The sequence below is a fragment of the Capra hircus genome, chromosome 15 (assembly GCF_001704415.2).
Source record: "Capra hircus breed San Clemente chromosome 15, ASM170441v1, whole genome shotgun sequence".
NCBI classification, from domain to species: Eukaryota; Metazoa; Chordata; class Mammalia; order Artiodactyla; family Bovidae; genus Capra; species Capra hircus.
This window is the reverse complement of record NC_030822.1, coordinates 34790076-34806206: the sequence shown is the minus strand read 5'-3', so window position 1 is coordinate 34806206 and position 16131 is coordinate 34790076. Positions and strand designations below refer to the sequence as shown.

Below are 16131 nucleotides of genomic sequence, written 5' to 3'. Positions count from 1 at the left end.
CCTGGAAAACCCCATGGACAGAGGAGCCTGGAAAGCTGCAGTCCATGGGATCGCTGAACGTCGGACACAACTGAACGACTTCACATTCACTTTTCACTTTCACGCATTGGAGAAGGAAATGGCAACCCACTCCAGTGTTCTTGCCTGGAGAATCCCAGGTAAAGGGGAGCCTGGTAGGCTGCCGTCTGTGGGGTTGCACAGAGTCAGACACAACTGAAATGACTTAGCAGAACAGCATCCCCATGATCCAGGCACTTTTCTGTGACACGTCTACCTCTTAGTAATGTCTCTCTGATGTGATAACTGGGGAGCCCAGGACATCAAAATCCTGAAAAGGATCCCCATGCACCAAAGCGTTGGAAACTGGATGCATCAGAGAGTTGGCAGCGGGATGCATCATAGGGTTGCCAACTGGATGCATATCCTGCTTGACTCTGATCCGGAGAAATGACATTTGCTCTCTTAGAAGAATTCGGGGTCAGCTGATCTGTTGAAAAATATAGGCTTGGGTTAGGGTAATGATGTAGTTTTCTTATGACATTTTGAAAGGGCTCTTTAGAATGACCTGACTGGAAAAGTAATATGTTTGCATGTGTTGGGAGGGAAAACGTGGCTTAAAGTGCCTCCTACCCATTTTCCCTCCATCAGAGAAGCCCTCCTGCACCCACTTGGGTAGCATTCCTCACCATTAAACACACGCAGTATCTCTCTCAGATCAGGAGCTCGAAACACTCTCCTCTGTTCCTTGGGGAAAGATTTTGGCTTCTTCAGAGCCACGGTTTCACTCCTAGGGAAGACAAATTTGGTGCTCACAAATGTGATTTTTTCCGCCTCTAACCCACTGGCTTGCTATATGTTCACCCTGTTTATGGGCCTGAATTGTCTTTCCTGGAGACCTTGGGAAAGAAGAGAGTGGATGCCTCATCTTGAAGCAAGAAAGAACGTGTTCATGTCTACCTTCCCAGCTACCCTCTGAGTGACCTGGATGGTCTTAAAATGTCAGAAGGGGAGTTTTCTTCCTTCTATAATGAAATCATTAACCCACCACACTCCACCTCCTAGGGATCATATGAAATTACATGAAGCATGGATTCAATAAAACAAAACTTTGGTATCTAAAAAGAATAATTTGTGGAACATTCACTGCGCAGATATGTGTTTCTAGGAAGGAGTCAGAAAGTGACGTTGCCGAATCTGGCTCCTGGGTATTTGAGACATACCAGGTATGAGAACACTCTCTAGAGCCCCAAGATCTTCAAAGACTGCTGTCCAATAGAGAGGCTCTCAGAATACCCTGAGATTTCATAATCACTAGAAATAATTACAAACCCTTGGAGAAAAAGACATTATGAATAATATACAAAGTAGTCTGACTTTCATGTGTTTGCAAAGATCTTGATGCTGCCATGTAGGTACAAATTCAGACACAATGATGTTACCTTCCTGTTCTGGATTCTAAAGTATGTGACCAAGATTGATCAATAGTTTGCTCCAGGGCCAAAATATCCCTTGAGATTCAAATTTGTTTTTGGAAACTAAGCTGAAAAACATACTAGGACTCTGTCTCTTCTGGGAGCAGAAATTAAAATATAAAGGAGTTGCCTCCAATTCTAGGTGTTTGGTGGGAAAAGAAGACTCAACCTTCACATGACAAGTCAAGCACCTATTAAATATGGGATCCTGAGCTGCATATTGACACAGTGTGAATTAAATTTATGAAGTCGTGGGGATCTGATACTGTAATGCCTTGTCTTAATACTGGTACTGACCCAAACTCTGCAACTTCCCACCATCAGTATTCTTTAATATAGAATCCAGTCCATTATCAATGTTTATAAAACAATCTAGCTCTGATGTATGAACAGAAATTTAAAATAAGACTATCCTCCATTTTTCTGCCTTGAGCATTGGCTATCAGATAACTGTAAGGGATTTATTTTATTTTCACAGCATCAATGGACTATCTCTGGTTTCCCACACATACCTTTTCAGGATAACATTCACATCCTAGTGAGAAAAGAGAAAACATGAGTCAAAAAGGAATAAGTCTGCCCACTTCCCAAGCTTATTCACATCCCCATCAGCCATCAATCGTGGGAATAAAAATGGTCTCATGTGAGAGCCAAAAAGTAGAGACAAGAGTGAAGCCAGTCATTCCAGAAGACACATGCGATGTTGTCAGATTTCCCGAAAGGTAAAAGGCTTTGACCCTTGTAGAAGCGTGAGGGAGACTTCCAGTATCTGGAGATGAGATATATTTATGGGAAAAACAAAAAGCTTGTAAGTTTGGTGACCCATGAGATGATTTGAATAACACACAGTTCTTCCATTTATTCAACAAAAGTGCAGAGTGATGTATTATTATTTGCCAAGCATTCAACCAGGCTTTGGAGAATCAAAGATGAATTCATAATCCTAATATTCCCCAAGCTATTTATACTGCACTTGTTGAGAGTACAAGCAAACAAATGTATGATTGTAGGTGGTTTTTTGGTCTCTCTCATCTCATTTGATACACTATAAGTGATCTCACACTCTCTTAAATCCAGCATACACACAAGTACAGTTGATTTCTAATGCCTTAGTATTACTCAGCTTTGTCTCTTAAATGCTTGTTAATATATTCGGTTAAACATAAGCCACAAGAATCAGTAACTTACGATGTCTAATATGTAACTTACTATTCATCAACCAGATTGCCTCCTCTCTTCAACCCCATTTGTATAATGTTGCCAGTATGCATTCAGTCACCATCCAAAAACTAGAGCCTTTGTCCACACTGTAGTCTATACTGAGTCTGCTTACTCCATGGCTTAACAGCTTTTAGCCATGGAATCTTAATCATCACATATATTATTAGTTTATTAGTTCAAATAGATATGCACCATTTTATCTGATCTCTTTTTCATGAAGCTTTATTTCCTTCATGTCAAGAGAACTTTCCCTTCCAGTGTAACCAAAAGTTCAGAGGCCTGCAGTGATTATTGAAAATAAGTTACTTTTAGTGTGAAGTAGATCATGGTAGGATAGGAAACACTGTAATCACTAGAGCAACCACAGGGGGGAAAATTTTTTTTCAAATACAGTTAGAAAATAGGAAAGCTTCAAATTTTATACCAGGAAGATTTGTTTAACACAAAAGAAGCTAGTTAGGAAGAAAGAGAAGAATGGAAACTACAGTAGCCAAATAGAAAGCAAGTAGTGAAGTTTAAATACAGCTATATCAGTATCTGTATTAAAGCTATCATCTTAATACCCCAATTAAAAAGTTAGAGATTGTTGGATGGGATAACAAGGAAGAATTAGTGATTGTCATTTATAAGAAATGTATTAAAAAAAAAGAGATGTATTTTAGATTTAAAGATACAAATAGGCAAAAGTAAAAAGAGAAAAACTATAGATCATGCAAGCTGTAATGATTTCAAGTTTTTCTATTCTTATTAGAAAAAAATTGACTTTAAAACAATACAAATTATGAACGAATGAGAGGATAATTTTATAATGATAAGAGGTTTAGTACATCAAAAAGATAAACCAATTATATATGTGCATACACCTAACAATAGAGCTTTAAAATTCACCAAGCAAAATTAAAAGGAAAAATGCAGAATTTAACAATAGCAGTTGCAGATTTCAACTCACTCTCAATAATGAGAGAGCAGTTTACATGGAAACCAAGCAATTATAGAAGACATGGACAATACAATCTACCAACTTGACCTGACATCTATAGGCCATTTCACCAAATGAATGGAGAATATATAATCTTTTCATATGTACATTTTTCTTGACATACAATATCTGAGGCCATAAAGAATTATCAGTGAATTTAAAAGTTTAAAGGAATAAAATATATACTCTCTGAGTACAATTGAATTAAATATGAAATCTACAGCAGAAGTAACATTCAAAAATCACCAAGTATTACTAATTAACAACACATCTTCAAATATCTACATTTTAACAAAAAGAAATTGCATAGGAAATAGGAAAATAAGTTTATCTGAATAAAAACAAACACTGAATCAAAATGAGTGGGAAGAAACTAACACCGCTGCTTATCTTATTAAAATGCTCTCAAATCAGTGATCTACTAGGAAAGAAACGTTATTAAAAAACAGTGCACACACACACACACATATCACACATGCACACGCAAAAGTGTACAAACACACGAAGAAAACAATACAGGTGAGAGCAGAAATAAATGCATAAGAAAATTTACAAAATACACAAAATCAATGAAACAATGGTTTTGAAAAAAATGAACGTAATTGACAAAAATAACTAAAAGGAGTGTGGAAAAAATGAAAGAGCAAATCTGGAATACAAAAAGGGATTTGCTCTGAGTATTATAGACATTAAAGGTACAATAAGCAATTGTTATATCTAACTTTATGTTTACAAACCAGACAACTTACGATAGACAAGTTCCTACAAAAATATACAATAAAGGACTAACAGGTTGCAAAAATCTAAATAATCTTAATACAAGTAAAAAAGAAAGAAAAAAATATGTATATTTAAAACTTTTCCAATAAGAAAAACCCAGAATGAAATGGCAATGCTGGTAAATTATGTTGCGTATTTAAAGATAAATAACAGTTCTTCATAAACTGTCTTCAAAAACAGAAAAAAGGTAGAGATACTCAGCACACTGAGGGAAAAAAAAACTTCTTGGAATGTGAAGTGAATTTGTCTGTGATAATCTGAATCATGAAAAGGTACTTGATAAATATTTAGCACTGGATCACAGAAAACAAGGGCTTATGGAAAATCACTGAATACAATAAATCTTCTCTAGACAGTGAAGTGTTTGCAATGAGCTTGATGACAATAAAAATAGAGCTTTCCCTTGTTTTTCCTACATTGAATAATTCACGTATCCTTACAACCTCTGAAACAGAGCAGAGAAGGTATATTGCAGAGTCAAAGCAGCCTCCAAGGGCATCAGAAGGATCACAGGAACATATTTCTCTCCTGCCTCAGAGGCTGGGGTTCCTTTGCAGTCTTACCTGCAGCAGCTCCATTGTTGATCCCTGCAAACGGCGCTCCACATCTGAGATGTGACTGCTCACCAACAGCTTCTCTTGGACCAGATCATTCTCAGATTCTGCCAGCTCTTTGAGAATAACTCCCAACTCATCCTTCAGTTTTCTCAGTTCCTTCGCCTCCTCACTGTCCAGGATTTGTCTTAGTTTTGTAAACTCTCCCTGGACACTTTGTATCTCAGTTTGTATTTGAGTCTTAGGGAATGAGAAAAAGACAGAGAGAGGTACTTGGACCAGTAGCCTGGGGCTGGGATCCAGAAAAATAACTATTCTGCTTGGGAAGTTCCCACAAGGAGTGAAAGTCTCTCAGTCATGACTTGACTGACTCTTTGCAACCCCATGGACTGTATAGTCCGTGGAATTCTCTAGGCCAGAATACTGGAATTGATAGCCTTTCCCTTCTCCAGGGGATCTTCCCAACCTAGGGATTGAACCCAGCTCTCCTGCATTGCAGGTGGATTCTTTACCAGCTGAGCTATAAGGGAAACCCAAGAATACTGGAGTGGGTAGCCTGTCCCTTCTCCAGGGGACCTTCCCAACCTGGAATTGAAACGGGGTCTCCTGCATTGCAGGCAGATTCTTCACCAGTTGAACTATCAGGGAAGCCCATGAGGAAGTAAAATAGAAAGAAGAAAGCAATACCCGGGGTAGGTAACTTTTTAAATATACTTTCCTCTACACCATATTTCAAAATAATGGTCCCAAGTCTGCACTGTTGAGGACAACTCAGAGCCAAATGGGATCTCTGGCTGTGGGCAGCCTTCACACATCTGTCCAGGATGCTCATGCCTCCCTCCATTACTCCTGACCCCCTCCCACCACCCTCTCCCCAAAAGTTGAACACTGAGGACAGAACCAGGAGCCATTGTCAGATATCTACCTGAGAAGACTAATAAACATGCTAAGAATGGAATATAAACTTCCCTGGCCATCCTCATCAGAGAGACCCTCTCTATATACACTCCCCCTCCAGTATTTGTGTTTATTTGTGATATGGTCACTTTTTAATACCACACCGATTACGGGAAGGCTGAAGAAAAGGATGAGCCAAATGACTGAACTGTCATGGTACAAAGAAAAAGGCAGCTCCTTGTGACCAACCCAAGGTCCTGCATGGATACCTGTCTAACTTTCTCAGGAAGCGTCTCCTCATACCTTCCAAGTAGACATCTCTTCTCTGACTTTAATTTCCAACTCCTCAGCTTCCTGTTTTTTCCCCTTCAGCCTCTGCAGACATGATTGGAGCATTTTCTGTGAGAAAAGAATCACACCATTGTCAAGATATGGGCTTTCTCAGCATCACTATAGTGGATAAATAAGGCTGATTTTCAAAGAGAATAGACTTTACAAAAAATGTGAAAGTGACTAGAATCTGTGCCTTGGAAGAAGACCTTGATGTTGAATGTGTTCTTGAGACTCAAGATATAGGAGTCACCGCCCCCTCACCAAGAGAAGACTGGATCTCTTTGTTCTGGAAGATACTTGATTCTGTAAAGAAGAAAAACTTGCACCTCATTTCACCCAGCGTCCTAGTTACCGATCATGTTCAAAAGAGTAATGAGAGCTTCTCTCGGCCCCAGATGTCCACGCACTAGCACAAGGTCCATGAATGTCTACTTCTGCCTAAGAGTCCATTTGTTTGCTTATACTTGGGTGGAATGCACAGAAATTTTCTTCACATGTCAGAAGATAGGCATACGAAGAAAAGAGATCACAGGCCTCAAGTCCCTGGTAGCCAGGTAATTAAAGCCCGATGCAAAGTAGAGATTTCCCTCAAGTACCATTCCCTGCTCTGTTTTTTTCTCCATTCTGGTTTCTTACCTGGTAGTGTGGTGCAATCTCCTCCATGAGGAATGTGTTGTGACCTCGATGCTCCTGAGATCGCTCGCAAAGCCAACATATGACCTTCCCATCCTGCTCACAGAAGAGCTGGAGTTTCTCTCCATGGTGAGCACAGAGATTTCTCTCTTGCTCCACGTCTGGGCTCACCTTAACCTCTCGGAGCCTCTGCACTATATTGGCCACATGCCTGTTAGGCCGCAGGTTCCCAGGCTCAAAACTAACTCTGCAGACAGGGCAGCTTTTCTGCCCCTCTTGGCCAATTATGGCTTCCTTGTTGTTTGCAGTGATACAGGCTTGACAGAAGGTGTGGCCACAGTCAAGGCTCTGGGGTTCCGTCAGAAGCTCCAGGCAAATGGGGCAGGTCACTTCCTCTTGTATGTTCATCAGGATTCCTGAAGCCATGGCAGTGGCTGACCTGCTCCTCACTGTCTAGATTTCTGACAGTTGTCTCGTTCACAGATCCTTGAATGATTGGAAAGGTTACAAGTGTAGAGCAAGACAAGTAGAAGCAAAATGACACTAGTTATCCAGATATGAAGGATGACCCAAGAACAAATATGGAAGGATAAAAAATAAATAAATGGATAAAAAATAAAAAAAAAGAGCTTTCTGACCTGGTAAAATGATTCTTTTTATAATAATTCTAAACATTTTATTTCCAGTTCATGTCATATGACAAATTTCATCTCTGCTTATCTATGCATTCATATGTCTAGGAGCGGGATTATAGGATTATACAGTAACTCTATTTTATTTGTTTTATAAAACCTCTGTAATTTTTTCCATAGTGGCTGCAAAGATTTACATTCCCACCAAGAGTCTAGAAGGATTCCTTTTCCTCTACACCCTCTCCAGCATTTACTATGATAGCCTTTTAAATGATGGCCATTCTGACTGGAGCATGACTCTCTTATACCTCAGGTCACTCTCTCTTTACATGTTCTTTTATCACATAGACCCTTCTGATGACTAATTACACTGTAACTCTTATCACCATCTGTTGAATACTTACAATGATTTCCCTTATTATCATGCCATAATATATGACAATAGGCTTGTGTAGACAGTAAAAAAAATTCCTTTATCAGATGTGAAAATAAAGACAGTCACCTACAAAAAGCGTATATCATCAATACACAGAATGGGAATTCAGGGTTCTCCTTGAGAGTTCTCCTAACCCACTGAGTTAGTCAAAGACAAACAGAGGTGACTTCATGGACCCAATTAAACCAAGGCACTGAGGGTGTAGAAGTAAGGAGACCTAGACCAGCGAAGAGGTCTTGGGTAGTCTCAAGTCTGTAAATATTGATTTCATTTTGGTCCAGAAATATGCCCACCAAGGACATTGATAAGAGATTAATAACATGAAAGTATGAGGATGGTGAGGAGTGAGATGGTGCAAATAGATTCAGAGGATCACATGAGTCAGATACACAAAAAAATAGAAACACAGAAGAAATTAATGTTGCTTTGAGAAAAATATTCTCAAAATATTAGGCAAGATCATTCAACTAATTATCGTTGACAAAACATTGTGTATTGTCAACTGGACTAATATCCATACATAGAAAATGGAAACAAAGGATTTAAACTACAAGAATGGGCTTACTATTTGCTTGGAAAGTAACAGCAGATTAATATTCAGTTATATATACATATCCCAGGCTTCCCTAGTGTCTCAGATAGTTAAGAATCTATGATCAATGTAGTAGACCTAGTTTCGATCCCTGGGTTGGGAAGATCCGCTGGAGAAGAGAATGGCAGCCCACTCCAGTATTCTTGCCTGAAGAATTCCATGCTCAGAGAAGCTAGGCAGGTTACAGTTCAGGGGATGCAAAGAGTCAGACACAACTGAGCAACTAACTCTTGTGTGTATATATATATTTATATAAAGAGATAGAGAAAATATTACTAGACAGACATATGTGTTGTTCAGAAATCAAAGACTGGGGGGAAACATGGAATTATCCCAAACTTCCAACTTAAAAACTTAAGGATTGAAGTGAAAACTGAAGAAGATGAAGGAGACATTAAAAGAGAAAGAGAAAAAGTGCGTATTAGGTGAAGGAAATGATCTGTTTCTGCAAGATATATCCTCTTGTATGAGTTCTATGGGAAAGACTAGTGATCTCTTCAAGAAAATTAGAGATACCAAGGGAACATTTCATGCAAATATGAGCTCGATAAAGAACAGAAATGGTATGGACCTAACAGAAGCAGAAGATATTAAGAAGAGATGGCAAGAATACACAGAAGAAGTGTACAAAAAGGATCTTCACGACCCGGATAATCACGATGGTGTGATTACTCATCTAGAGCCAGACATCCTGGAACGTGAAGTCAAGTGGGCCTTAGAAAGCATCACTATGAACAAAGCTAGAAGACGTGATGGAATTCCAGTAGAGCTATTTGAAATCCTGAAAGACGATGCTGTGAAAATGCTGCACTCAATATGCCAGCAAATTTGGATAACTCAGCAGTGGCCACAGGACTGGAAAAGGTCAGTTTTCTTTCCAATCCCAAAGTAAGGCAATGCCAAAGAATGCTCAAACTACCGCACAATTGTACTCATCTCGCATGCTAGTAAAGTAATGCTCAAAATTCTCCAAGCCAGGCTTCAGCAATACGTGAACCGTGAACTTCCTGATGTTCAAGCTGGTTTGAGAAAAGGCAGAGGAACCAGAGATCAAAATGCCAACATCCGCTGGATCATGGAAAAAGTGAGAGACTTCCAGAAAAACATCTATTTCTGCTTTATTGACTATGCCAAAGCTTTTGACTGCATGGATCACAATAAACTGTGGAAAATTCTGAAAGAGATGGGAACACCAGACCACCTGACCTGCCTCTTGAGAAACCTGTGCGCAGGCCAGGAAGCAACAGTTAGAACTGGACATGGAATAACAGACTGGTGCCAAATAGGAAAAGGAGTACGTCAAGGCTGTATATTGTCACCCGGCTTATTTAACTTCTATGCAGAGTACATCATGAGAAACTCTGGACTGGAAGAAACACAAGCTGGAATCAAAATTGCCAGGAGAAATATCAATGACCTCAGATCTGCAGATGACACCACCCTTATGGCAGAAAGTGAAGAGGAACTAAAGAGCCCCTTGATGAAAGTAAAAGGGAAGAGTGAAAAAGTTGGCTTAAAGCTCAACATTCAGAGAACGAAGATCATGGCATCTGGTCCCATCACTTCATGGGAAATAGATGGGGAAACAGTGGAAACAGTGTCAGACTTTATTCTTTTGGGCTCCAAAATCACTGCACATGCTGACTGCAGCCATGAAATTAAAAGATGCTTAGTCCTTGGAAGAAAAGTTAGGACCAATCTAGATTGCATATTCAAAAGCAGAGACGTTACTTTGCCGACTAAGGTCCAACTAGTCAAGGCTATGGTTTTTCCAGTAATCATGTATGGATGTGAGAGTTGGACTGTGAAGAAGGCTGAGTGCCGAAGAACTGATGCTTTTGAACTGTGGTGTTGGAGAAGACTCTTGAGAGTCCCTTGGACTGCAAGGAGATCCAACCAGTCCATTCTGAAGGAGATCAAACCTGGGATTTTTTGGATGGAATGATGCTAAAGCTGAAACTCCAGTACTTTGGCCATCTCATATGAAGAGTTTCTCATTGGAAAAGACTCTGATGCTGGGAGGGATTGGGGGCAGAAGGAGAATGGGGCGACCGAGGATGAGATGGCTGGATGGCATCACTGACCAGATGGACGCGAGTCCGAGTGAACTCCGGGAGTTGGTGATGGACAGGGAGGCGTGGCGTGCTGAGATTCATGGGATCGCAGAGTCGGACACGACTGAGCGACTGAACTGAACTGAATTGAATGTGGCTGTATACAAAAGACTGCTAGTCTTGTATTACAAGAAGCTGCAGTGACATTAAATATCACACTTCCCAAATTATGTAACATTTGGGGACCCATTTCTGAGAGTCAGGAGAAGCTATCAATGATTTCCCATCAGAGAAGAGCAAGGGCATGACAAGCTGTGCCTTGGGGTGTGAGATGTTGAATGGACCCAGTGTGGATTTGGGAAGATCAGGTCGGATGCAGGCACAGCTGCTCAGGGGAGAGATGGTGATAGCTTGAGGGACAAGATGATGAAGGAAATTCTGGGCAACAAGTGAGAGTGAGAGATAAGAGGAAGTAAAAGGACAGAACTGGGAGTTGTATTAGATATGTGGGAAAAAGCATTAATATCAGTCCTGGATATTTTCCTCCTATAAAGATCATATTGCCCTTTTTTTTCTAAGGTTTTTTTTGTTGTTGTTGTTGTTGCTGTTTCTGTTGCATGTGCTTTGTGTTTCTGGCAAACCTATTAGATTAGAACAGTGGAAAGTCAGCAGCCTTTCATGACAACATTGTTGACAGCAAGACTAGCCTAATGTATGAAATGCATTTGGGCTAGAAAGACTTTGCATGGAATTTAAATGATGATTGACGAAGATACATCTCATTTTTCACAAGGGAATCGTGAGTCTTCTGTCAAATATGTCTATTCTAGGTCCCTAGAAGTTGTGCTCATGGTCATTTACAAAGAGTTCCGATCTTTACAGAACTAAACTTATCTCACCTGTGGTTGGTTCACATACATTCATTTAGTATGGTTCCTTACAAAGCTGAGATGACAGGGATAATGTCCCTCCTGTAAGGAACATCTCTAAGAGCTCAACGAAAGCAGCTGTGCCCAATGCTATGTCTCCTGTAACTCCCAGCTAAGCTTAGCCAACCTGGCAGTTTATATCTCATGAGGTTGTATGGGTAGGATTGGTGATTGAGATTAGAAACCACCGCTTGTGGTCAGTTGGTGGGGGTGTCGCAGAGTGGCAGCCCAGTGATGCTCATTCCTCAGCCTGGACTCACTATGGCCCTGTGGCCATAGTCTAAACTCAGTGGGTCTATCAGAGGTTCCAGGCACAGGGGACTATGAAGCAACAAACAAGAAAGGGAAGCTCTCAAATGATATTCCTGTCTTAGTGGTTGCTAAAGTTTGATGACAAAGGAAAGATCTCCAATGTGAGACAGCTAATGAGTCTCTGGTCACTCTGAACAAGGCGATGAAAGCTATACAGCCTGCACAGAGTTAAATTGGGACTTACTGAAACTCTCCAGCTGTGCCATGTTCATCCTACATGACGGATCCTGATAAAGATGAGGCTGAATCAAAAAGTCTACAAACTATAAATGCTGGAGAGGGTGTGGAGAAAAGGGAACCCTCTTACATGGTTGGTGGCAATGCAAACTTGTATAACCACTATGGATAACAGTGTGGAGATTCCTTAAAAAACTGGAAATAGAACTGCCATACGACCCAGCAATCCCACTGCTGGGCATACACATCAGAGAAACCAGAGTTGAAAGAAACAAATGTAGCCCAGATTTCATTGCAGCACTGTTTACTATAGCTAGGACATGGAAGCAACCTAGAAGTCCATTGGCAGATGAATGGAAAAGGAAGTTGTGATACAATTACACAATGGAATATTACTCAGGTATAAAAAACAATGCATTTCAGTCGGTTCTATGAGGTGGAGGAAACTGGAGCCTAATCTACAGAGTAAAGTAAGTCAGAAAGAGAAACACCGATACAGTATATTAAGACATGTATATGAAATTTAGAAAGACAGTAACGACTCTATATATAAGACAGACATCCCTCTGGATGGGGTGGGGAGGCTGGTGGGAGCAGGGTTCAAAAGGGGGGAACACATGTGCATCCGTGGCTGATTTATATCGATGTATGGCTAAATCCACCACAAAATTGTAAAGTAATTAGCCTCCAATGATTATATATGTAGAAAAAAAAAAAAAGATGAGGCTGAAAGTGAACCAGAAATATAATCCAGCTAATGTTACAGATACTGAAAATATGCACTTTGCCCCTGGCTGCAAAGATCAAGTACCCCAGATCACTCTCTGATGAATAAAATCAGAGGTCAACATGATTCAAATCTATGACTAAAACTATTATTCAAGTCTGGTGAGGGGCCTCCAGTTATATCTCAGTGCATTCAAGATCCAACCAATGCTCAGCTGCATCAGGAACCTATCGAGAAGGGAGGATCAGAACATGCATTCAGACATGGGGAGGCAGATTTACTTTCTCTGCAGATATAAGAGCTAACGTCAAAGCAGTGATCACCATAGACAAGAAGAAACTAGTGCTCACATATGAAGTATGATACCCCACCACTACCTAAACAGTGACCCTATGTCTCCCCGATAAGCAGGAAGACAGATGTGGGAACATGAGTCACCTCTGCCTGATAAAAACTACAGGTGATTGCACCTTACAGGTTGGTCATCTGACATTTGAGCTCATGAGAATACAAACTCACAGTATCTCAGAGGTACCAACTACAGATGAACAAAAAAGGACATAAAACTACAATAATTATGTAAAAGTCCAAACAGAAAATTTATAAGCAGAACTTTCTTCTGTGACTGCAGGAAGCTGTTTCTCTTAATGTGAGACAGCCACAAGTTCCTGATGTTGCATGGGAAACCATCATTTTTGAGAATCAAATTGGAAAGTGAAATTGTGCTTTGTTTTATGTGCCAGGCAGTTTTCTACTATTATATAGTGTAAACTACTTACAACACTTGCAAAATAAAACCTGAAGCAGTAAAGTCACAAATCTATTTGAAAATCAGGTAGTAATTACCATGACAGGTTCACTGCAAATTCAGAAGCTGTTTCTAACATCTTCTGTGGCTGAGAGGGCGACAAGGAATGTGTAGGAGGAGTGATAATGTCCAAAGAAGATTTGGTCAACAGAGAAGAGGTCATGGTGAGAAAAAGATTTGACTTCTGTTTCTGTGCCTCGAGTAGAGTGGGTACAGCTGTACCCTTATAAGAAAGAGGAAGGTAGATAAGCACGTGGTTACTCTAACTTAACTTCCCTCATAAGTCTCATGACTGGTACAAGAATACTTCTCTAACATCTTTTGCTATCCTTAGTAACAATCAAGTAACAAGTCTTTAAAACTTAAAGTTAGATGACCCAGAGAGATGGTATGGGGAGGGAGGTGGGAGGGGTGTTCAGGGCTGGGAACATGTGTACACCCGTGGTGGATTCATGTTGATGTATGGCAAAACCAATACAGTGTTGTAAAGTAAAATAAAGCCTAAAAGAAAAAAAAAAACGTTAGATGTCACTGTTACTAGAAAGTAGATGCTTCCAGGTGGCACTTCTGGAAGTTTTTCCCAAGTGCTGTCCTTGCCCCAATCTTCAGCTGAGCGGCTTCTGGGTGGCACATCCCACTGAAGGAGAGGCATGAACAGTTAGGGGATGTAAAGAAGCGCAGCATTTCCCCGTGTCTGGACCAGAGAATTCATGAGAGGCTGCAGAACCCGCCAGATGTCACAGCATCTGATAGCTGAGTACAGGAAACCTAGGGAATGAGAAATGATCTATACGGCCATGCAGAAATACTGTATTTCTACACTGATAGAAATGAAAATATCAGGACTGGAAGACACTTCAGCCTTTGACCTGTTATTGAGGAAGGGGTCTTTTTAACTCAAGACCAAAGATTCTGGCTATTCTCAGTATGTTCGATTCGTACTGTCACACGAGTGTATGTTCCCCGGTTCTTTGTCTCTTCACAACAGAGATTTGGAGTGATGGACATTGAAGCCCCCTTGGCGTGCCACAGGTCTCAGGTCTTGGATAGACCATGTTATAGCTCTCAGGTCTTGAATGGACCGTGTTATAGGTGTTAGACAAATCAGTGTTACAGCTCTATTTTATTTAGAAGATAGCAGGAAAATCCATCTTTGAGGCCTGACGGCACGTGGATCCAAAGACAGGAGGAGAAGACCACCCCATCGCACGGGAGAGAGAGAGAGAGCTAGCAGGCTTTGGCTCCTCGATTCACATGTTTCTCTCTCCCTGGGCCTGTCCTCTGTAAACTGGGCCACCCAGGAGTGTTGTTTTTTTCACCTGAGGTCCTCACTCCGGTCCTCGGACCTTCTTTTGTTCTATATTCGCGGGTTTTCCCTTCCTTGTCTTTTAGCCACCGCCATTTTGGACTCCTTTTCCCTATTCTACCTGCCTAACAGTTCTTAACACTACTTCTTGCCTGGAGAATCCCACGGACAAAAGAGCCTGGAGGGCTACAGTCCATGGGGTCACAGAGAGTCGGACACGACTCACTGACTAACACACAACACACAACAGTACTTACAGAGTTCAAAATGTCTGTGTGTAGATTCAGCCTACAGAAATAAACAGTCCCTCCAAGGAACAAAGCCTTTCTTTTCTTCCAACCACCCTTCTCGTAACACTTCCTCTCCCCAAGACTGATCTTCTGTCAGCAGTCTAATCAGGAAGCCTGCAAGCTGAACCTTTCCTTCATTTAGAACAGCTTGCCAACAACAAATAATACTCACCTAAGCAGATTCCGTTTTTTTCTTGTGTATCTTTCAAATTCTGCCCTCCACAGACCACTCAGTTATCCTCAGATATGAATGGAGAAGTTGTTGTTCCTTGGAGAAGAGGAAACGCCTCTCAGACAGGATTCACTCCCCTCACCAGGGGCTTGAAGGAAACTGAAAGTTAAATTCTAGTGGGTGGAGTTTGGCCAGGAAAGGACCAGAGAAACTATAAGGCCAGAAAGAGGCAGCCAGATAGGGCCTCTGGAAATTAAGGAGGCTTTTGTGCCTGTGCCCGGTGAGTCAGTGAGTGCCTTTTATTCTTATTGAGAGGGTAACAGGCAAGAAGGCCAGGGGTCTCCAAAGGGAGGAAATAGCCTGCAACTGTCAGACATTTTTCTCTCTCTTAAGCGGCAGGAGGAAACAAACTAGGGATATTTTTTCCTTATCTATACAAATTTAAAAGAAAATTTCTCTTAAAATTCTGTGTTGCCATAGTGACACCTGGTTTCACCGAAGTTAACCAATGCCTTTTTCTTATGGAAATGTTTATCTTAAGCTATGCTAATGTCCTATGCATTTACCCCAAACTCTGTCTTCAAGTCGGTTCCACCTTTTGGCTCAGAACCTTCTTGCTAAACCAGTATGTTACACTCAGATATTGTTCCTCTAATCTATGTAAATGAAAGTATTTGTATGGTGATCTGCCCTTCTTCAAGATTCAAGTTAATCATTTTATGGCCCAAGCTGAATCATTTGGTGCCAAGATTATCCCAAAATGCATCTTACGGGTGAGGGGCCTGGTGCCATTCTGAGTTTGAAGACATTCCTTTCATTAAAGACTG

The 16131-nt window shown here is 40.8% G+C and overlaps 1 protein-coding gene across 2 annotated transcripts; it reads right to left on the bottom strand.

Annotated features, from left to right (window-relative positions):
- LOC102179935 (tripartite motif-containing protein 5) lies at positions 133-15473 on the bottom strand. Of its 2 annotated transcripts, XM_013976927.2 has the most exons (7): positions 15305-15470; positions 6873-7355; positions 6207-6302; positions 5016-5246; positions 1985-2007; positions 687-787; positions 133-487 (listed from the first exon to the last, which is right to left on the bottom strand). In XM_013976927.2, the coding sequence occupies exons 2-7, from the start codon at positions 7293-7295 to the stop codon at positions 321-323; spliced, it is 1041 nt and encodes a 346-aa protein (XP_013832381.2). In that variant the 5' UTR covers positions 7296-7355; positions 15305-15470; the 3' UTR covers positions 133-320. The 2 variants fall into 2 exon arrangements, with proteins under 2 accessions (XP_013832381.2, XP_017914935.1); XM_018059446.1 differs by lacking the exons at positions 133-487; positions 687-787; positions 1985-2007 and adding an exon at positions 2027-2241 and having other exon boundaries at positions 15305-15473.

Coding starts and splice junctions, on each gene's coding strand:
- LOC102179935 (XM_013976927.2), bottom strand. CDS start 7,295: ATGGCTTCAGGAATCCTGATGAACATACAAGAGGAAGTGACCTGCCCC. Junction 6,303..6,872: donor AGATTGCACCACACTACCAG/GTAAGAAACCAG, acceptor CTTTTCTCACAG/AAAATGCTCCAATCATGTCT. Junction 5,247..6,206: donor AAGAGATGTCTACTTGGAAG/GTATGAGGAGAC, acceptor TCATTCCCTAAG/ACTCAAATACAAACTGAGAT.